The sequence below is a fragment of the Adiantum capillus-veneris genome, chromosome 10, assembly GCF_014529385.1.
Source record: "Adiantum capillus-veneris isolate H3 chromosome 10, ASM1452938v2, whole genome shotgun sequence".
Lineage (NCBI taxonomy): Eukaryota > Viridiplantae > Streptophyta > Polypodiopsida > Polypodiales > Pteridaceae > Adiantum > Adiantum capillus-veneris.
Window position 1 is genome coordinate 10804102 of NC_140940.1, and position 22934 is coordinate 10827035.

Consider the following 22934-nt stretch of genomic DNA (forward strand, 5'->3'; position numbering starts at 1 on the left):
ACCATTTGTCATTGGAGATGTATCTCCAAGTGGAGCACTTAAGTTGTCCACTATAGATGGTGAACCAATGACTAAATGGATTAGTGGATGCCGTTTACAAAAGTACCATTTGCCACTAACCAATGATTTGCTAGAAAAAATGCATGTATCAAAGCAGAGAAAGATTAAACACCAGTAGGTTGTTGAGGAAGCTCAAGAGGAAGCTCAACTTTGAGTACTCAAGAGGAAAGCTGATTTCAGGAATCAACAAACACCTATTCCCATCAACACTTTGGAACCAAATGAAAGACTATGGGAATCACAGAATGATGTAGTATCAACGGATGATGAATGGTCGGATAAAATTGACCTTCGTATCATGGTACAACTCAACAATCATAGCAAATGCATTAGTAGATACCAGTGCTCGAATGAATGTAGTCAGTTATTCCACATACAAGAAAGCTACGAATCAGTCTTTAGCATCAGGAATATCTGCTATCAAAGGATGTAACAAAAACCCAACACCGGCATTGAGAGTGGTCAACTTGAATGTGACAGTAAATGGATTTTCATACCCTCATCAATTTATATGCATGCCAGATGAACATATGAATGAAATGATGATTCTTGGAATCTCATGGATGTGAACATACAAGACAGTACCAGATTGGGACACCAATCAACTCAAGCTATCACTTAAAGGAGGACAACTCTTAGTTCCAATTGCACCGAGCAAAGAGGAATGGAAAAGAGGTCACCCACAAAAGAAACCAGGGAATAAGCAATCTACGTCAGCCTCTAGACAAGCAAATGCTAGAAGCAGCATGCAAGGAGTCAAGAAAATTTGGGTACCAAAAGCACAAATCAAGGACAATCCGTCTCAAATTTGGGTACCAAAAACTCATCTACCATACTGAAAGAAGTTTCACGTCTAACAACTCAGAAAAAAAACATCCTTCAGAAGAGAAACTAGCACTAGATGGGTTTGGAAACCAAATGAGCCTTTATCTTCTCCACAAACTGTAAAGCCGATGAATCAGTGGAAAGTTAAATCTCAAAGTTCATCAACCGAAAATCGAGATACCAATGGAGAGTTAAATCTCAGCAATCGCCATCATTGTTACCTACAACTCAGGAAATCAGTGTGCCAAAGCATAAAGATCTTCAATAGAACCAACAATGAGAATAGTTGTATTTCTCAGCAGTACAAAAGGAGCAAGTGTCAAATGCAATGCTCTAGTGGATAAAGAAGAAAGTGCAATATGGTTGCAGACAACATTCAGAGCATTCTAGAGATTACTTTATGCAAACATGATAGCAAAACAATACTAGGTATGCATACAGGTCAAAAAAAGATGGTTGCTACTCTTAGTATCCAAAATCATGAAGAGCAAGTAAAATTTCAGGTGAAGCCTTCAAAGGACATGCTTACAGATGTCATCCTTGGACATCAGTGGTTAGACCAACACAAGGCCTACAAAGAAGATAAAATGTCAATACTCTCTTTTCCAAGAGGTAACAAGCAACAATTACAGGTACCGTTAATTCTAGATTCAGAGTTGTAGAAGTCACAAGAATCAAAGACAAATCTTGCAGACAAAGGTAAAGCTAAAGTGGAACCTGCACCAATTAGCAAAGAAGGTGCGACAGCATATGCCTCTACATCAAAGAACCCTCATGGATCAACTTCTTCAAACAAGTCAGGCTTTCAAAACTTCAAGTCAATTTCTGACCCAACTAAAACCTCTAAGGAGACACCCAAAAAAGCAAGAGGAATTTGATGGGTCGCGTCTCATACATTACACCACGTACATTGCACCCAACTACAAAACCATGTCCTTTGCTGAAAAAGAAAACCGTACTCACCCTTATATACTTGAGCCTATCCCCTTGTCAGTGATAAGCACTATCACATCCATTCGGCTTAGCTCCCACTCCCTTCCATGCAAGACAAGGCTTTGGGACATTGGAGAAGAGTCAAATCAATTGTGCACATTATGCTCACTACAAGTTCGAGAGTCTGAGTACCAAACACTACTAGAGTGCTCAATGTTTTGGTGACATCCGAACTTGCTTCCGTCACATTTTTAGCCATGACTTAGACCTACACACTAGCCTCTTCCAGCCACAATGTGGGCTCTCCATTGCAAATTGCATCTCGCAAGGGACGAACATGACGTATACAAAACACTATGGATGTGATGTAGAAAATCCAACGTTGTTGGCTAGATTATGGAATTCCAAAGTTTACTATCTTGTAACATCGTAGATGTGATGTGTTCATTGTTCACGAATGGGGATTTTTGGGCGTAGTGTGGTTTACATTTCAACTTTTTATGAGGCAACCGATGCTCAAGATGACATTCTTTTCAAAGGCCCGTTGTTGGGGTGTCCATGGCAGCTTCTTCAACGAGTTTGTCTTCCTACATATGTCTACTATAAACTGCAGAGAGGGTGTTAAAGTTTATCCACCTCAAGTAAATGCCCAATCTGATCCTAATTATTATTTTGTCTTTTGGGTGTTTATTTTTCTCATTTGACATGATTATGGGTAGAGTAAGTTTGGAGGGCCAATATATATTCATCTAATTCATTGCCTAGTTGGTTTCACTCTTTCTCTCGCTTGTGCATTCTGTCCCTAACTCTATGCTTCTGCATCATCGACTTTGACAGCAAGCCTAGGGGAATTTGTTTTCTTTTTACTCTAGAGTGAGAGAGAGACAAAGGAAGCAACAATACATCGCTTACCATAGTTTTTGGCATTCACTCCACTGTTGTTACCACTGCTAGTAGCGGTATTACCCACCACCACTGCGGTCTTCACCACCGATGTTGTAGTCATGTTTTTGCTGATGCCCTCAACTTCGCCGCCTTCGTCACCACTGGCTTTTGTCATCTTTTGCTATGGTTATAATTTGCACTTTTTCTTCGTGTGCTTTGGCCTTTTTTTTGGTTCACTTTTGTTTGGTTGACTTTGTTTATTTTGTAACTTGTTGCCTTTTGGTTTAATTGTTTTCTGTGGGTGTTTTCCTTGCTTCGGGGTGTGATGTATGTTGTGAGTGGACGTGTGCGTAGTTGGGTGAGTGAAGCTTGGATTATACGTGCATTGTTTTCCACTTTGTATTAGTACTTTCAAGGTAGCTTGCTTTTGGGAGTGTGTGGGTGTGTGTATGAAGCATGTCTTTTGATATGGCTTTCTTTTTTGTTTCTTTTTTTAAATTTGTTGGTTTTTCTATTTCTGGATTTCTTTTGATCTCCTTGTTTTCTTGTTGTGTGGCAGGGTGGGTGTCCTTGGGTTGGAGCTCTACCCTCTCTATCAGGCTTTTTGTTGATGGACATCTTTTGGCAAGCTCCCAAAGTTTCATCTACCTCTTTTTGGAGATAGTCTCCTCAGCTTTCGATTATAGGAGCCACATTTAGCAACCAGACAATCTTCTAATTGGCCAAGACCTTTGTATATAAGGGTGGATGCACCCACTCTGTGGGAGAAGAAGATAGTTTTGTAGTTGGGGGCAACATATTTGGTGTAATGAATGAAGCTTGAACCTCTTGATTTCTCCAAGCTATGATACATTGGCGCTGTAAAAAGGCCTCAATCTCTTTTGAGTAGAGAAAGAGAGAGTGCAACGTAAATATTCTCAGAGAGAGAGAGAGAGAGAGAGAGAGAGAGAGAGAGAGGGTCATCACTAATGGCACGGGAGAAAAGAGATGGGATCTGCAGTGGGGGTCCAAAGGGGGAATCTCGAGACGGATGGATGACGGAAAAAAATGGGCGCCGATCTCGCAGGCACAGAGACTCGAACCCTCGCCGCCACCATGAGAGCCCAATGCTCTAACCGCTACGCCCGACGGGGAAGTTGACATATGGGCAAACCAAATAATGATAAATAAACTTGGACAGTCCCCCCTGCTTGTCCAAGTTTACCTTTTCATGTCTTAGTTTACTCCGACATCCTACGGTTATGCGCATCTCGATCATCGTGTTTTGGCTTCGTTGCCGTGGATCTCATCGCTTTGGGCTTCAATAAATCTCCCGTGCCCTTTAGAGGCTGAGGCTGAGGGGAGGCTGGCGGGGGCCGGGGTGGTTTGAGAGGAGGGGGCGCTGTGCAATTTAGCTCCTCTAAAACCCACAGGGGTTTAAGTTAGAGAGGTGGGGAAATGTTAGTGAGGAAGGCAGAGCACAGACGGCATTTTTCCTCGGGCATACGTCCTATTTTGCGAGCCCTTGCAGAAATCCGCGACAAGGAGGAAATTAACGCCGTCAGCAAACTCCTAAAGAAAACCGCACAACCTTCTAGCGAGAAACGCACATCAAATGAACCAGAGAACCTTCCCCTGGTCGTCAAAGCAGAGCTTGAGAGGCGAAAGCCCAACCCCCCCAAGAAGAAGGACTCGCTCCCTCCTGTTCCTTTCTGGAAAACTAGGAGAGCTTGGGCTTGCATGAAAGGTTGTGGCGCCTGCTGCTATCTTGAGAAGGGCCCTCAGTATCCTCCTGTTGAAGAGGTTCTTGCGAATCCGGAGGAAGCTGCTGTAAGTTTAAAAGTGGCAAGCGTTTTGTCACATCTTCAATACTTGTATCTTCTGTTGTGGTGAATATGACTCATGACTGTAACTAGTGTGCTGCTTCCATCTTTTTTATCTTTTGTTTTGCCTTTATATTTTCATAAACTAGTATCTAGGGTGGCCTTTAGAACTGATCTTTGGTCAATCATGCTTTCTAGGTTTTTTGAATGAATAATGAAACTCAAAAAGTACCAGAAGATGAGCACATGAATCGTCATCTGGGGCTTGTGTGACTTGAGTCATAGATAGCATATAGACTTTGCATTTGTAAAAAGGTCAGTGCTAATGTGATGAGTCATGTCCAAGCTCTACCTCTCACGGTATTTGTTCATATAGGAGAGGTCTTAGTCTAGGACACCGATTGGGGATGGGCGTCCAATGTCCGGGTAGATGTCAGTGTGAACATAGCTAGTGTGGCCGATCATTTATAAAAGCAGGTCAAGGCCTCATTTGTGAGACGACGACCATCATTAACAGAGTGTTAGCCCATGAGACTAGGCATGCACAAGGTCACTTAGAGAAGGTTAGGCCATGTGGTATGGGACACTCTCTTACGTGTGTGCATCTACGTGGTTGGACGTTGTCCCTTACTAGGGGGTGTTATCGGATGATGGCTATGATCAAGTGATTTGTGCGAAGGGTCTCCATAAGTGGTCCAAGTGGTTGATAGATCCTCCTCCTTTGTATGTGTCACAAAGCAATAATGTAGCATACCATGGACAAAGCTGTACAAACGACTAGGATGGTTTGGACGATAACTATTGGCATGGCAGTATAGATGACATAAAAGGGCTATGCAGCTTGTCTATTGCCAACGTGGAAGGGTCAATAGATGCTTTTAGAGTAAATCCCACGTGGACTAAAAGTCTAGTAGTTTCTGTTACGATATGAGAAGTTTTTAGAAGTTTCTTTGTGAGTTGCTTTTAGCAACCAAGGTAGATAAATATGAGGCGTGTGTGCCACTTGTAACTCATATTATGAGAGTTGTCTCTTTTGAGCTAGTGTCGACTGTAAACTTTGTTTTACAGAGGATACTCTATATCATTTTGTTAGCTAGCACCGGTGTTTATGGTTTCGCTACACCACCAGAGGCGAAGAGAAATTTTGGCACATTTGTGTAGGCTTCCTGTAGCGAGTCAAAGCTTCTTCATCACTTCATGATTATCTTATCCTTTGATGTATCTTGTAGTTGTATAGATATTTTTCCCATGATCTCATTGTATATCCATTGATGTATCCTACGGTTTGTTTGGGATTTTGCCCGATGGTCTTATTATATATTTTTCAAGGCATTTTCCATATCCTTGAATATGGACCTATGGTCAACTGTATGTAATGCAAAGGGTCATAAGCTCCACTTTTTTGGTACGGTTGTACATTCTACCGCGTGCACAACAAGCACGCTCTCTACTAGATAGCAAGCAGAGTTCCATTCTCTCCTTTATCCTACATTTTGCAAGTGCGGAGACTTAGACAAAGGCTTCTGTTATACAGTTTGTTCCTCGTGATGCTTTGTAGGCCATCCAGACTTTGGCAAGTTGCATTCCATCATGCATTGTCTTTGACAGCCTTGCACAAAGTATGGGGGTCATACAAAGGCTACATACAGAGGATAGTTATTGTTTGCCAGTGGTTTTGTCTGTGGATCATACTACATCGACCCCTCGCACCATGCGAGTATCGTCGGAGTCTGCAGTACCACACTGTGCTGCTTTGTAGATTACTACAGCTCTTGGTTTAGAGACGCTCCCTCTTTTTTTTTTTCCCCCCGTGGACAACTCCTCCAACCTCTAACACATGATGAGGATGCTCTTCTCGTAGCTCTTGTTTCATAGCTTCGGCTAGGGATCAAGAGGGCTTAACGTTGATCTTCATTCCTTTAGCTGTTGACACGGTTGATGTATGTCTTTGAGATTTCAAGTCCATCATTGTTTCACATGGATTTGCATATTGTTACTTGGAACATCAATAGATTGCATAACACTAGTATCCGTTGTCCAAGATACAATTTGCTTTGTTGAGAGCGGATTGAGATATGGATATACTTATTGTGCAGGAGCACAAGCTATGTATGGACAACAATATATATATCTATATCTATATCTATATATATATATATATATATATATGTATGTATGTATGTATGTATGTATGTTACCGGGGAACGCCACCCCATGGGTAGGGAATGCTCGAACGGCGTTCCAAAGGGGGTACATGATCCGGAACGGCCAAACGTTCCGCAGAGGCTTTTGATACCGGAATGGCTTGGAACGGCCCGGAATGGGTGGGAATGGGTAGATTTTCAGATTTTGGTGATTTGTCTTGTGAGCCTTCCCCTTATTAAATGTCCCTTCCCCCACCCCTTACCTTCACAATGCACACAAGCTCTCAAGGGCCAAAGCTAAAGCTCTATCCTCTCGAGTCTCGACTCTCAAGCTCTAGCCTCTTTCAAGCTTTCAAGTCTAGACTCTAGAGTCTATAAGGCTAAAAGCTCTCCCTCTCTCTCTCAAGCTCTCTCCCTCTCTCTCTCTCTCAACTTTCAAGCTCTCTCTCCCCCCCCCCTTCCCTCTCTCCCCCTCTCAAGCTCTCAAGTCTACGCGACACACGTTTGCCATAGTAAGGCTGAATGGTCTTCAAATCAAGTGTTTTGTGAGTCAAAGGACTCTGATACTACTTCTATTTAATCATATAGAGCTTAAAATTGCATTATTTGGGTGTTTTTATGCCTCCTGTTCCGCGCTGTGCCTGTTCTGGACCCCTCCCCGTCCTCCGTTCCGCGAGGATCCCGTCGCCGTTCCCGTTTTGCATTCCGGGTAACTATGATATTACACAGACACAAGCGCGCGCGCACGCACACACACATAGAGAGAGAGAGAGAGAGAGAGAGAGAGAGAGAGAGAGAGAGAGAGAGAGAGAGAGAGAGAGAGAGAGAGAGAGAGAGAGAGAGAGAGAGAGAGAGAGAGAGAGAGAGAGAGAGAGAGAGAGAGATTTTAACGTCTATAAAAGGCCGAAGTCGGCCTATGAGACAAATCAAAGTACATGAGGTGGGGGTCCTCTGTGTATCCGTAAAGGATAAAAGGTACAAAAGTAAAAGTGACTATCCTGTATGATGACTGGGGAAGGAAAGTGATACAAGGGTGGGGATGGAGCTCCAAAACTCAGGAAAAGATGTAGTCCTGTATGCTGGGGTAGAATGTACAGAAATGCTATCCTATCTCTAGCTCCGTCCAGTAAGATGGCTCTACTACGAACTGTCTTGGAGGTATGGAAGATCATGACCTTGGTCTTGCCAAGGTTCACTGTGAGCCCTCTGTGTGTGTAGAAATCATTCAAGGCTCGTAGGTGGCTCTGTAATCCCTCACGTGTCTTAAAAACAAGGATGATATCATCAACATAGAGCATCATGTGGAGTGGTATACCTGCCAAGTCTGAGCCCGCCCGCCTGCTCGTAGGATGTAATTTGAAATCTTGTCGATGTACAAACCAAATAGAGTCGGGGAGAGAGGGCATCCTTGCTTCACACCGATGGTGCTAGCAATGGGATCCGATAGTCCACCAGGGCTTCGCACTCTACTTGTGACCTGTGCATACAAAGAATGAATGAGTGAAGGCACGGAAGAGGAGACTCTACTGCTGCTTTGTGGACTTCCGCAAGGCATTTGACACCATCCCTAGAGACACTCTTTCAGCGCCTTCGTGAGATACAGATACCCTCTGACATGATATGGGCGGCACCAGGATAGGTAGGTTTCAGACGCACTTTCTCGACTATCGATCACATTTTCGTGCTTGGTGTCGCCAGATTTGTGGATAGGCACAATAGTGTGCATAGTCCACTCCTCTGGTAGTCCCTCAACCAATGCTCGGTTGAAGAGACGTGCTATCAGGGGGGAGAGAGTATTTGCCACATAGATCAGGTGCTCGCTCTGTACGCCTATATGATCTGCTGAGCGGCCATGCTGTAGGCGCTAAATGGCCCCCTCCACCATAGTAGATGTGAAGAAAGTTGAAGTGGTAGGTCGAGGGTTGGATGGCTCTGGGATCAGTGGCTGCCCAGGTATCTGGTATGGGCGCTTGGCATAGTCATGCTAGGTCCGAGGGTCCTCTAGTGGGGTAGTAGGACGTGGCTCTTTGAGAATTCTCCATGCTGTGGCGCAGTCTGTACTCATGAGAAGGTGGTATAGCTCAAGCTCCTGCTCCTCCTTGAATTGTAATGGCCTTCATCTGTCTCCTGACCTCGCTCTCGGGGATCTCCTCCAAGGCTCGTTGAGCCCACAGTTGTCTGTAGAGGTCTCTGCACTCCCTGTCATACCATCTGTTCTGGGGCATTGTCCCAGAGGGTGGGGGTCGTCCACTATGAGTGGTGTGTGGGAAGCAACTGAGGGCTGAAGTGTGAAGAATTGCGGAGAGCTAGCTAGTGAGTGTAGAGAGTGGTGTATGTGGATCGAGAGCATAGATCCCCTCATATACATGTGATGAATAGACTCTGGCAAGCTCATGTGTGAAATGTATGGTAGTGTGGCGTGGGTGTGGGTGGTGTGTGTGAAATGGGTGAGCCAGTGAAAGAGAGAGCAAGGTATGCGTGGTCAGCCCCGATAGGTAGTGGTGGGATGGTGAAGGATGTGAGCAGGTGAGCTGCCTCTCTGAGGCCGATGATGTAATCCACTGTACTACCTCCACCAGATACCAATGGTGGTATGCAAGTTAAGCCTCCAGATGATGGCCATTGCGCCATCCCGTTATAGATAACGAGACGGTGCTGTGATCCCAAACGGAGTATGTGTCTCCATATGGTGTGGGCACTTGGTATCTCCGGAGGTCCTCTCTACCTCTGTGTTCTCCAGGGTGGAGAGTAGTTCGGGGTCATCGAAGTCGTAGATGTCACACTGTCTACTTTGTGTCCTTGCGTTGAAGTCCCCCATAAGGAAGACTTCCCCTAGTCTGGAGTACTCCATGATCCCCTCCTCGAGACACGTATATGGTGATTGTGTATCATCCTCCTCCTCTCCTACATGTGTATGGGTCTCCTCTACCCCTGCTCCTCCTGTATGTGCAAATCTAGAACCGCTGGGCACGAAGTAGCAAATGGCAATGTATAGTGTGCTCCTCCGATAGCTCAATCCGTATCCACATGTAGTGTGCCTCTGGGTCGCGAGCTACTATCTGTATCCTGCTGTGAAGTGAGAGGCGATAGAGGATTGCTACCCCGCCAGGGCCTCTAGCAGTGTTGTGCCGTGTGCACTTCCTGTGTAGAGACTCCCATTGGTAATCCTATACTTGAGGTAGGCGTCTCTCGGGACTCGAATGTGTCTCTGTGAGTAGAACAATGTCTCAGTCATGCATCACCTCCTCTAGTCTCCCTGGATGTGTCCATAGAGAGCCATTGCAGTTCCAAACTGCCATGTGTATCTCCTCGTATAGTGTCCCATAGGCCGCGAGTCCCTATGCTACGCCCTTGTCATCAATGATGACTCGACCGTCTCGGTAGGAGGTCCGTTTCCCCTCTTTGCGTGCTTGTTGTACTCGAGGCATGCATGCTCTCCTGTGTTCTACTTGCATCTTTGTGAGGTCATCATCAAGGTAGATGGGTGCCCCTGTGAGGCCTCGTAGGATGACCCTCTTGCGGATGAAGAGGGTACGGGCTTCTTCCGATGGAAATTGGAGGATGAGGGGCCTCTTTTTGGTTGGGTCTTTACCGGCTCTCCAAGCTTTGGTGAAGGGGGTTGGGCCTTCTATCTTGTACTTAAGTTTGGTACATAGGGTTTTGTGTAAGGTGCAGCGGAATGAATGTTATTCTTTCTCAAGATGAGTGATCCATATTTGCTCAAGGTTCCTTTTAGTTCTTATGGAAGGGAGAACCTTCCGTTCTTAATGGAGAGTGCTATGATCACGAACAAAGTGAGTGGACATTGTGCGTGCAAGTGTATGTGACTGAGAGAGAGAGAGAAGAGAGATACGACACCAGAGACGTTGTAAAACCCTCCTCCGAAGGCCCCACTCTCGTTGGCGAGAGTGGTCTACGATTGATTGCACAAATGGGTACAATGATGATGTATAAAACTGATGCAGATCTAGGCTATGTCGACGACAACAACCGGGATGGCGATGACGACAATAGGGCTGAAAATGGAATGCTTTTGACTGCTGTCCAAAAATGCTAACTGCTGAAATCTGGTGCGGGTGAATTGCTGATTTTTCGGGGCTGTTTTGGGCTGCTGGAAAACGCTGCAATAGCCTGATAAAAACACTGAGGACTGCCGTGTTTTATGGCTGAAAACGCTGCTGTCCTGCTGCGATCTGATGCTGAAAAACGCTAGGGAACAAGGCCTTCTGGCGATCCTGAAAAACGCTAGGTGCAAGGGGGGGCTGCGGTCAAGTATCTGTTGAAAAAGCCAAGGCAAAAGGGGACTGCTGGCGATGATGCAAAACGCTAGGTCTTGGGTGAGTGAAAACGCCAAGAGGTTCTTGGGGAGTCTTGCTGAGAGAGGGGGGGACCTGTCGCCAATGGCTTGCTGTTCTCCTTGCTCATTTGCCCTTTAGTGCTAACTTCAGTTTGCTTATATATTTTCTTACCCTAATTGCCCTACCTACTTTTGTTGGGAAGTCACTTAAATTAATAAGTGAAAAATGTCAAAAATAGGGAATAGGCTAAATGCACTGGAAAAATCCCCTAACTGATTCTAATGGATTCTGATGGGAATGCTTATGATCATGCTGTGTGCAACCAGAGGATATGCATCTATAGTAAGTGACTGGGCATGGATGGTCTACGAATAGACTCACAAAAAGTGCCAGATCACTTCTAATCTAGACTGACTGGACTGATTGAACCCTTGTTATGCTGTAGCTTGTCCACGGACACAGGGTTGGATGTGTCATGTGACATCCCCTCCTTTTCAAAGTGAGGTACTGGTACCGAACTGTATGGCGTCGAGGGAGATCGCCAATAGCATCCGGAATCTTAGAAGGGACTCTTCGCCGGCCCACTCTAATGTGTGGGTCGTGCGGTACTTGAACTTCATAAAGGTCTGCAACGCTTGCTTCTTTGGGCCGCACCGAAAGCGACAGTATTTTGTGGCTCCTTCGATGCTTCAACTTCGTCTAGAGTCCTGCTTCTTTCTTCTTCAAGAATCTCCATGGCTAAAAATTCTTGAAACCACTTTCAACACAAAAACATGAACATACCCATTACATGTAAAGTGAGTGGAAAAAATCTTGTCTTCTCTAAAGATTGTGCATGCAATGTAAATGAACCAATAGATGGAATGCCAAACCGTTCACCGCATACACGCAAACAATGAGACCGAATCTTTCTCTTATGATCTAGAGCAATCAACTGTGGCAATTCACAATGGAAATGCCCATGCTTGGTGCCAATGCGATTCGCTTCTTGTTGTTGGGCCATCATGTTCATGCGTGTCTCTTCTTGTTTGGCCATCATGTCCATCATCTGCTTGACCATTGCCTCCATAGGGGTTGGTACACTTTGTGGCGTAGATGGCGAAGGGGGAGGGTTGGAAAAATCTCTTGGTGGGGAAAATTCTTTGTCGCCTCTCTCATGCTCATCACCTGTATGTGAAGTATCCATTCCGCTTCGGGTGACGACCATGCACTAGGGTCTTGGGTTCTTGGGTTCTTGAGGGTCTTGAGGGTCTTGAGGTTTTCTTTCGCTTCAAACTGCGTTTGAGAAGGATCTTCTCTTCACCCAAGTTCTACTCCTTTCCGTGGGCGCACCCCTTGGCGGCCTTGCGCTCACACCAAGGTTGCTTTTTCCCACCTCACGTGGATTGGCCGGCCGCTAAGTGCACGGTCCGCTCTCAATGAGTGAAAAGAGACAAGGGGAGGCTGGACAAGCCCTTCTTTCGTCGGATTCCTGTCACTCTTCAAAAACATGATTAGGAATCGACACGCCCAAGTGAACTTGAGTTTGTGCGACCGCAATAAGCAAAAAAATTCTTGTGGTTCTTTCCTAGAGTGATACAAAACATTGCCAAAGCTCTGATACCAATTTATTTTTCGTAATTTCCGCCGCAAAAAGCGGGCAGAGCCGTATGGTGCCACGTCATCATGCTCAGCGCATTTCACGGAAACCTACTGCTAGGGTTAGGGTTTAGGACAGGTTTTAGGGTTAGGGTTAGGGTTAGGGTTAGGGTTAGGGTTTTTGACAGATTTTAGGGTTTGCATGTTTTAGGGTTAGGGTTTGCAGAATTAGGGTTTTCAGCAGCAGTCAGGGCTAGGGTTTCCCACATGCTCTCGGGTAGACACGTCATCACTTTGTGACAAACCGAGCCATCCCTATATGGTCTCGACTGACTGTTTTTAAGGCGTGCGTATATCCAGTGATTTGTTATGGCGCGGAAATTATGGGGGCCCACGATCAGTGTGTCCTTCACTCTCTGCAACGCCTCATCGCCACCGGGATGTGAATGTTACTCGGAAAGGGAGCAAGGTCAACCTTTGTAGGGACGGCAACTCTCCATCACGAGTTTAACATACCACCCGTACGTGCCTTTTGTGGGGACAACGAGCAAGGGCTTTTGACAAGTACCGCTCGGTTTCATCTACCTGGATAGTCTCCTTGGTAAACAAGAAGCCTAAGAACCAACTGTTCAAGAAGTGAACTTGCACCAACCTTAGCGGACGCCACCTGTGAGCCGACGCCCTTCCAAGCGGGTATGTCATTTCCTAGGGGAAAACTGTCGGGTTTCAAAGGCAGTTTAGTGAGGTGAGCGATAAGTTACCTGGAGGAGGCAACTCCAAAGGGAAGATCGAAGCAAGTTCCGCAGTACCTGGGCCTCTGAACAGAGGTACTTGGTCGTTGTCACGCCCAAATCAAGTTGGCGAAATGGGTCTCTCAAGGGATTAGTCATGGTCCTAAGAGTGTAGATAATTCTGGCCTCTCGTAGTCCAGAGGAAACTAGTGACAAAAGCGTCTGCCTTCGGTTTCTGGGTGCATAGTCCTGTCGTTCTTCTTGTATACTTTTTTGGTGTATGAGAGGAGCGGCCGGGCGTGCCCTACCCGACTCCGATCGCAAAACAAAAAATGCTTTGCACCCTCTCATGCCTTGTAGTTGAAAGCCATGAAGGACAAGCCTGAAAATTGTAACCAATCACCTAAAGAGCGTGCTGGACCCTCTGCCATGGGACCCCAGGAAACAGGAGGCAGACTACCAACCAAGTGGCCTCTCTGAGTGCTAAGCATGGGGTTCCAAACAAGGGGCTGTCTCAGGCGCTCCTCCGTGCAAGTAGGCTGACGTTGCTCCAGGCCTCGTCGCGGTTGCTCCCAAGATCGGAGCAAACTCACAGCAAAGCGGTCCTCCAGTTTCCTGCTCAAGCCGACTTTGCGCATCTCTGTGAAAATCCATCTAGTCGAGGGTCGCCAGGGGCCTCCAGCCTGAGGCACCCTAGCACTAAGCCGCTGAAGCAAGAACTCTTTCCAGGGCTCCTCACCTAGAAGAAGTCCTCAGACGATGAACTTCCCAAGAAGGGCTTTGCTGTGCTGTGCTGTGCTGGGTCTATATGATCCCTAGCCCTCCCTGAGAACAAGGAAGAGTGATGACCTGCCATGCCACTTTGGCCTGGGCTATCTGAGTGTCACGCCTTGACCAAAGGAAGTTCCTGATCAGCCTCTCTACCTGGCTGATACAAGAACTCGAGAAGATCCAGCAGGACATGATGTACCACATAGTAGCCAACAACACCTGGTTGGCCACTACAACTCTGCCTGCTAGAGAAAGTCGTGCGGAGCTCCATTGTAACAACTTCCTCTTGATAGACAGGAGAAGGGGAGCAATCTGCTGCTCGGGAGACAAGTCCAAACCAACCTGACAGCCGAAGTACCGAATTGTAGTCCCTGGGAGAATCCACCTGAAACCCTCACCTGTCATCCAATCGGGCATAGGAGCACTACCAACCGAGAAAGCTACTGTCTTTCTCCAGTTGATCAATGCTTCAGATGCACAACAGAAAGTCTCAAGAGCTTGTTCACACTTGTGAAGTTGGCCTCCTGGCCATCCAAGTACAAGGGTGAGTCGTCTGCAAACTCAGCGTCCAGTAGCTCATCTCCCCGAATAGGAAGTGCTAAGCCATGTAAACCAACCTGCTGTGAAACCAAAAACCTGCTCATCGCCTCAGCATAGAACAGAAAGAGGAAGGGGCAAGAGGGCAGCCCTGTCTGACTGAACGTGTGAGCATGAAACGATCACCTCTACCTCGTGACAAAAGTACCTGATTGTGTGCTCGTCTGTACAAAGCTGACACCCCTCTGATCCAAGCATCTGAGAAGCCCATCTTGCGTAGAGTGTCCTCCAGAAAGTGCCAGTCAACTTTGTTGTAGGCCTTCTCAAAATCGAGAAGAAGAATCACCAGATCCTCACCACGGAGTCGTGCTAGGGAAGAAGCCTCCCAAAAAGTAAAGATGTTGTCAAGGATACTACGCTCCTTGACAAAACCTGTCTGAGTTCCATGTATGATGCTCTCTAGAAGTGGTTGAATCCTCAAACTCAAAGCCTTGGCAAGAATTTTGTAGGCTGAGTTAAGAATGGTGATGGGGCGCCACTGTCGAATCTCATCCAAGGAGCCACCCTCCTTGGGAATGAGGTAGATCAGGCCCTCACTCATGCTGTCAGGCATCTCTCTAGTGTGCAGGATGTACTAAAAAGCACTGCAGAGATCTGGGCCAAGCAAGTCCCAGTACTTTAAGAAAAAACTGGGAGTCAAGCCATCCTCACCTGGACAGCTACCACGGGGGAGTGCGCTAAGAGCCGTGTGTAGCTCCTCTAGCTGCAGAGCCAGCTCAAGCCTCTGGCGCAGCTCCTCAGTCACAAGACAAGGCATCTGTGCCCACACCTGCTCTTTGCATGCATCCTGACTCTCTGACTGAGGCTCTGCAGACAATAGATCACGGTAGAAATTAGTGGCTACTGCACGCATGTCCTCTGGCTCGGAAGCAACTGACCCGTCGGGCCTCCTCAACTGACTGACCTTGGCATGCGCATGCCGAGGTCCCACTGCCTCAAAGAAAGCGCCTGTCACTCTGTCACCCACCTGGGTCCACTGAGATACCTGTCGATGGAAAGCAAACTCATGGTGCCTCTCCTCTGTGCTGACGAGCTCCTAGCGAGCCTGCTGTAACTGCTTCTCCAACCAAGGACTGTCTGGATGCTGCTCGTGCATCCTCTGCAAGGAAGCAACGCCCCGTCGAAGACGCTGCTGCTCCTCTCTCGCTGCAGCCAAGCGAGCCCAAGACTCCTGGAGAAAGAGTCGACTAAGTTGAGCAAGTCCTGAAGCCACTCTCTCAGCAGAAGAATCCTGCATGTCTAAGCTCTCCGTCCAAAGAGCCTCCACCTGCTCTCTAAGCGCCGAGTCCAACAAGACCCTCTCTGGGATGGCGGAGTATCGTGCTCCTCCTCCTCTGTCTATCAGTCACTGTAAGGATCACTGGAGCATGGTCCGAAAAGGAAGTCCCAGCCAGAATGCTAACTGTCCCACCCAAGTCACAGAAGTGGTCACTAGTGTAGAAGCGATCTATCCGAGATAGATTCACGCCTCCCACTCTGGGGTCCGAGCGAGAGTAGGCCAAGCTGTCTGGGAGCCTCACAAAACTGGAATGCAGCCACACGTCAGTAACCCGCAGTCATACAAAACTTCTCCCAAGCTGCCAGCTCTACTCCATGCATAGTAGTATGGCTACCACCAATCCTGTCTGAGGGTTCCTCCAACATGTTGAAGTCACCCCCTATGCACCATTGCTCTGCCTGCGGAAGAGACTCAACAATCTGAGACCAAAACTCTGCACGTGCACTCGCCACATTGGGCGCATAGATGTTCAGGAAGCCCACGAGACAACCCTGAACCTGCATAGTGATCCACTGAGTCCTGCTTGGCACAATAATCCCTCTATCCACAATGGCATGCTGCAAAGAATCCGCAAGTCATACATACCCCGTCCTGGATGCCTCTAGGTCCAAATGCAGTTGACCAATAAGTCTCATACCGTCCACGCAAAAGCTGACCACAGTGTCTAATGCGGCTCTCACACAGATGATGCTCCTGTAGCATAAGAAGGTCAATCTCTCCTTCCATGAGGCATTGCTGAAGCTCCTGACGCAGTCGGCCCCTCTGACGCTAAAACTAGGGCCCACCTAGTCCCTGTACATTCCATGAGACGATCCTCATGGGGAGCGAGAGAACTGATGCTGCCACAGCAGCTAACTATGCTATCTTCGAGGCAGGCTTGGATGGGGAGTAATCCGCATCTGAGCATCCTCGAGCTAGGGGTGACTGCAAAGAGTGTCCAACCCAAGCCCAAGTAGACCGAGCCGTGCGTAAAGCAGCCTCCTCTATCTAGGAGTCCTCATGTATGTGTACATAGCATGGCGGGCTCTGCGTGTCAGCAAAAAAGTGAACCACAATGTGTCTACATCTTGCTGCGTCTGGAGGTGTCACAACTAACTTGGCCAATGGCCAAAGAGTGTGAAGCATGTCTGTAACTCCCAGGTCTCCCATGTGATGAGAGAACTCTGGGGTTGGCGTCTGCAGCCACTCAAACACTGAGTCTAGACTCTATAGTCCACTCAACATGGTCCTTGCCATAGAGGGGGAAAGAGAAGACAACCGCTGAATCCAAGGCCTCTATCCCCCTAGCTGCAAGGAACAATACATGAACTCTGAAGTAGGTTGCCTCAAGGTCTGGTGAAGGGTCGCCGAGGAAACGTGTAAAGTCGTAGGCAAAGAAATTCCAACGACGATGAATGTCGAAGCTTGTCAGACCACAAGGAAGTGCTGCAAAGGCAGACATCTGCACAAGGAGAGGAGGTCACAAGAAAGGCTGTCCCTCTCTCGCCAAATGACTCGTGGCAAAGGCGCTACCAAGAGATCTCCTAGCAGCTGAAGAAGGCCCTGCCCCCTGGGACGGCTGTGAGACTGGAGCGGGAGGAGGCAAGGGAGTAGGGGGCGAGGGGAATCGGCGAGGTGGAGAGGCAGAGGGAGAAGGGGGAGGGGGGGCGAGAGCAGGGGGGAACTCGGGGGAAGGAGGGAGGGACTGTCGAGGGAGAAGCTGAGGTGGAGGTTGGAGCAGGGACCTCCTTCTGATGAAGAGGGTCAAATCGGTTCCCCGTGGGAACCCACTGCTGCTGGGCAGGAGCTTGAGGACCACTCTGAGTGCCAGGCTGGCGTGGTGGCCCCTGCTGACGTCGACCACGAACCTGTTGCCGGCCCTCCTCTGCTTGAGCCCCAGGCTCTCTGCTTGTGAACTCTGTGGCTTTGCCTGCTGTTGCTGGCCAGCCTTCGAGGGCTGGGGCTGGGCCTGTGGTAGGTCAGGGTCTCCTCCGTGGACAGGCCTTCATGAGATGGTGATCTGTCGACAAATGAAGCACTGGTTCGGGAGATCCGAATACTCCATGCTCTGTCGGAACCAACCCCCACTCACGCGAGGAAGTAAGATGACCTTCGGGAGAGCGTGGGTGTCCCTAACCAGAACACGTCTGGGGAATGCCGGCCGCCTCGGCAGCTACTGAGGCTGCCGTGCGAGGTGTCTCCCGGACAGTCCCAATTGCTAAGCCAATCCTGGACAAAAGTGGTAGGTACTCCCTCCTCAAACCAGGAAAGCAGACTGAGATGGGCAGGTCACTACAAGAACATCTGAAGCTGGGTCAAAACCATGTCTCCATTGTCGAAAGTGGGCTCAAACTGCTCGGATGGTCAAGGGGCTCATGGCGATGACCTTGGACGCCATCTCGGAGGTCTCAAACTCGATTTGATAGTAACCTCGTCCGAGGAACTGAACGTCCAAGATCTTGCCCACCTCTGCGAGAAGGCGGGCTGGAGAAGGTCACGCAGCTCTCCTCTGCTAGGTTTGGTGCTGAAAATCTTGCAGATGTTAGAAGTCGCCTGCAGGCGCTCTACCTTTGCGGCTAGGCTTGCTTGCTCTGTCGGTGAAAGAGCAAGTTGAATGGTGGGCTCAGCGGGGTTGGGCGAGGGGACTTCATTGGAGTTCCTCTGTGGCGGAGCGTGAGCCTCCATCTGTGTCTGCTGCTGTGGAGAAGAGGCTGAGAAACGATGACGCGAGGGAAAACTCCCGCTGGACCAAGCACGTTGAATGTGCTGGCGTGGCCTGACAAGCAGGAAAGGCTAAGTTGGCGGGCGGACAGGGAAGTAAAGAGTGGCCGGGGGGGGGGGGGGGATGAGGGGAGGGGGAGAGACCAGCAGGGTTATGCACTGGCCAGGGGAGTGGCGGGCTGAGAGATGGCAGGTTGGGGGTAAGCGGGCAACAGCGGGAGGGATGTGGGAGGCAATGCGGAGCAACAACAGGAGGGATGGGGGATAGCGGGCAGTAGCGGGAGGTGAGGGGGAGGCAGTGCGGGGGCTGCAACAGGAGGAATGGGGGATAGTGGGCAGCAGCGGGAGGGCAGGGGGTGGCAACGCGGGGCAGCAGGTGAAGGGAGGTGTAGCGCGGGGGGGCATACGAGGATGGACAGGGTAGCGTGGGGGCTGAAGGGTGGGTAGCGCGAGGAGGAAGCAGGGTGGGCGAACACAGCAGTAGCGAGCTTCACGCTCCAAAACCCTTCTTTTTTTACTTTATTCTCTATGCAAGAAAGAATTAGAGAGAGGGAGAGCTTTTATTTAAAAAGTCTTGCTTTGTGCCAAGTATGGCTTGAGAGAGAAAAGGAAAGCTCCTGCTTTATTTTTAAAGGGCTTTTGAGTTTACCAGCTTTTGGGGCTCTGCTTTTGGCCTCCCTTGTACTCTTTAATACGTCGGCAGGGCCTCATAACTCAGGGCATCTGGACGTAGAGTCCGAGTGTGAGCGCCTGCCCGCACTCTTGTACTTTGAACACAGATTAATACAAAAAGAAATACCGAAAGGGGCGCCAGATTTTGGGGCCAATATCTCTAGGCACGGAACTCCGTTGTTGGGCCAGTGTCGAATCAATTGTGAGCTGTGAATTGTTTGAAGAGATTATTTGTGGTGTCGTGGTAGATTCTTGACTTGGAGTGTCCAAGTCTGTTACAGTGGCATCATATGCTTTGTTGAAGTCTACTTTGACGAACACGTAGTCCTATCCTGATTCCTCAACGTGTTCTATCCCTTCCGCACGAAACTTGAAGGGGAGCTACAGGGGACTATGTGGAACCTATCCTATCACTGTCACAGTATTCTGGAGAGGTACAAAGATCGCAATCGTTCATCCCAAAGTCAGCAAAAATAGTGAACAGGTGATCCTAAAGGGTCGTTTTAGGGTCCCTAAAGCCTCTCCTAGGGTCAAAACAACATAAAATACGCATATAAGCACTCAAAACAACGATTTAAGGTCTCAAACTCGTAGTTGAAAACCTACACCGAATCTTGAATGATTACACTTGAATGGAAGAGCAAAGTAAGAGGAACACAATGCAATAAACGAATCTAAATTTGGATTACCGTAGCCACAATAGCGAAGATTACAAGTTGGAGCAAGAAGAAGCTCTCAAATGTGCATCATCACACCATCGCCAAAAGATCCCAGCAGATAGCGTTTTTGCATCAGCATCCTCGCTAGCAGAAAACATCAACCTAGCGTTTTCACTAACACCAGCAAGGCTGCAACCATTTACGTTCTCAGCCCTCATTGAAGCAGATAGTTCAGCGTTTTCAGCATTAAGGACAACATCAAATTCAGCCCTAGACATCAGCAGATACACCTCATTTCAGCCTCCTAAAAACGCAGCCAGATCAGCGATTTCAGCAGCCCCGAATCAACCCCAGATTTTCAGCAATAGCGTTTTCTGGACTGCAGTTAGGAAGTTGCAGATTTCAGCCCTTAGGTCGTTGTCGCCATCCCCGTTGTCGTCACCGACATAGTCCCAAGTTGCATCAATTCCCATGCATCATTATTGTACCACTCTGTGCAATCTATAGTAGACCACTCTCGCCGACGAGAGTGGGGCCTTCGGAGGAGGGTTTTATAATGTCTCTGGTGTCGTATCTCTCTTCTCTCTTTCTTGGTGAAAGAAGCCTCTAAACTCTGATCTTGCCCCATCATATTGTTCAGGTGCATTGACTTTGGGCTCTCTCCTTTGTTATCGTGGACTAGCTGAAAGCACGAGTGGATTTTTGTACATATTTGCTTTACGTAGTTGTTGGATTGGGGCTTGAAGCTCTTACACCACTAGACTTTTCAAGTGTGGTTTCTTTCTCTTCTATGGGAAATCCGATCCCTTTTTTTCCGCGACACCTATGGCTTCAAGCAAAGATCAGTCGACTCCCTCTACATCCGAAGATGCGGGAAGGGATCACAACGAAGATTCAAGCAAGGAGTACGGTCCGCTTCGGCCTACTCCGGCGGAGCATTGAGAGATGGACGTCAACGATTGATCGGCGACGCAACAAAGATGATGCTCATTTTTGCGAAGGATCCAAAATTTGCAAAATATATGAGCAAGACCTCTTTTGATGAGGTGCACACGCAGTGGCAGAAGACCACAAAACCACCCTCCAAACCCGCTCTCAAGAAACCTCCTAACCCCCAGGAAGTATACAGAGAAAGAATTAGAAAAGGTGGTTGATGCACGAATTGCTCAGCTTTTTGACGCGCAGAACAAAGTTAAAAAGCACGACAAAAAGCAGAAGAAAGGCACTGGATTCCCGGGTTATTTGGGTCGTCAGTCTACTTTTGAAAAGGCAAAGAAACAGAAGAAGCGTGTTTGATTTGAAGGAGTAGCCAGTTCTTCTTCTTCTACTTCTTCTAACAGTTCTTCTAGCTCATATGACTCGAGCGAAGAAGAAAGAAAGGCAAAAAGCGAAGCAAAAAGCAACGCTTCAGGAAGGGCAAGAAAAAGGCAAAGAAGTCTAAATCTCGCCCCGTGAGTGACAGTTCTACAGAGGACTCGTCTTCAGACAGTTTGGACTCTGACGACAACAACTTTTATGCAAAGAAGAAGATTTTTTATAAAGCCAACCAGTATGACTTTCTCGAAGACAAAAGCAAGCAAGTCCGAGAGTTTAAGGAAGGTGGACAGTCAATTAAATTTGACACGTTTTCATGTTATAGAGATGCTTCGAAGGCTTTGTCTTTTGTACAGTAGTTTGACATCGCTTTCGCGGGAGGGCGTTACTCAGAGCACTCTAAGATTCGGAGAGCTGCCTCTTACTTTAAGGGGAATGCTCGAACTTGGTGGTCCACGCTTCTATTAAACAAGACTGCGCCAGTTAAATGGCTGAAATTCAAGAGGCTTTTTATTTCCTCTTGGTTGACTCGAGAGTATGAACGCGATTTACGAACTGCTTGGAACCATCTTCGGATGACCAAGAAAGATACAATGGACACTTATTGGGAGAGATTCTGGAGCTCTTTTCTACCCGCTTCTTCATTTAAGAAGATCTCGTTCAAGGAACAGATTGAGCGGTTTACCTTGGGTCTACCTACAGAGATTCGAGATCATTGCTTGGAACAAAAGTCAGCTTCCATTCAGGAGTTGATGAGTCATGCGTAATGGGGTTTTGCCATTCACTCAGGAAGTTTGACTGTCACCAGCCAGTGGCAATTCCATTTTTGTTTATTTTCTCTTTCTTTGGGGAATTTTGTTTGTTTTACCTTTTGGAAACACCCCTCTGGAAATCTAACTGCCCTGCATTGCATAGCCAGTGTGGAACTGTTCAGAGAGAGTCCAGGCCTGAGGGCTAAAGAGCACTAAGGTTGGACAAGGACTATGGTTAGCCAAAGTGGAATCCTTTGCTACATAGGCTACATTTCAGTTCTAGGTGTGGCTGCAGTGTACAAAGAGGGTCAGATGACCTAGAAGAATGTAATGGCAGAAACTCCTAAATTTTAGGGATTGCTATTTTTGGATGGCAAAATGTCTTCGCGTCATTACGTGTAGTTTGACATGGGGATCATTTTGTTACTCTGTGGCCAAGTCAATAGAGGCTGCAGGTGAGATATTTTTAGACCCGAGGGTCTAAGCGGGAAAATGCACAAATGAGTGACACTTGGCACTCTGAGGCCAGTTTACTACTTAAAGAGAAGGCAAAAACGTGATTTTCAGCTGTGAGCTCGTTTTTGAGTGCTGTCACCGGTGGGAGAGCTTCAATGGAGTGCTGGCTTACCCTCTATGTACAGTGAGGTGCAGGATGTCATGACCTGCACACCTCTCACTGCTCTCTCTCTCCCCTATTCTTTATGGTTATGCCCCTCTAGTGGGCTCATCAGATTGACCAATGTACAGTTGTGTGGGTTCATGCGCAATTGCCGAGGCAAGAGCCTCTTGCACAGGTACTGGATTAGCTAGTGGCTAATCCCCCGCAGGTACAGGTGAATTCGGAGAGGTTTCACGTGCGAAATCCCGTCCGATTCAAAGGGCAAGTAGCCCTATAGGTGCGGGAGCTCGAGGACTTGCTACAGATGCGACCGGC

The 22934-nt window shown here is 47.8% G+C and overlaps 1 protein-coding gene across 3 annotated transcripts in view; it reads left to right on the top strand.

Annotated features, from left to right (window-relative positions):
• Window positions 1-4025: 4025 nt before the first annotated feature.
• Window positions 4026-22934, top strand: part of LOC147448444 (zinc/iron-chelating domain protein) — a 101465-nt gene continuing 82556 nt past the window's right edge. The window contains exon 1 of one of the 3 annotated variants that reach the window (XR_015189351.1): window positions 4026-4512. Coding sequence is in view for 2 of the 3 variants with exons in the window: in XM_086521059.1 (XP_086377185.1) it covers window positions 4141-4512 (372 nt within the window). In the remaining variant the exon portion in view is untranslated. The remainder of the gene's footprint in view (window positions 4513-22934) is intronic. The other 2 variants (XM_086521059.1, XM_086521060.1) reach the window with 2 other exon arrangements.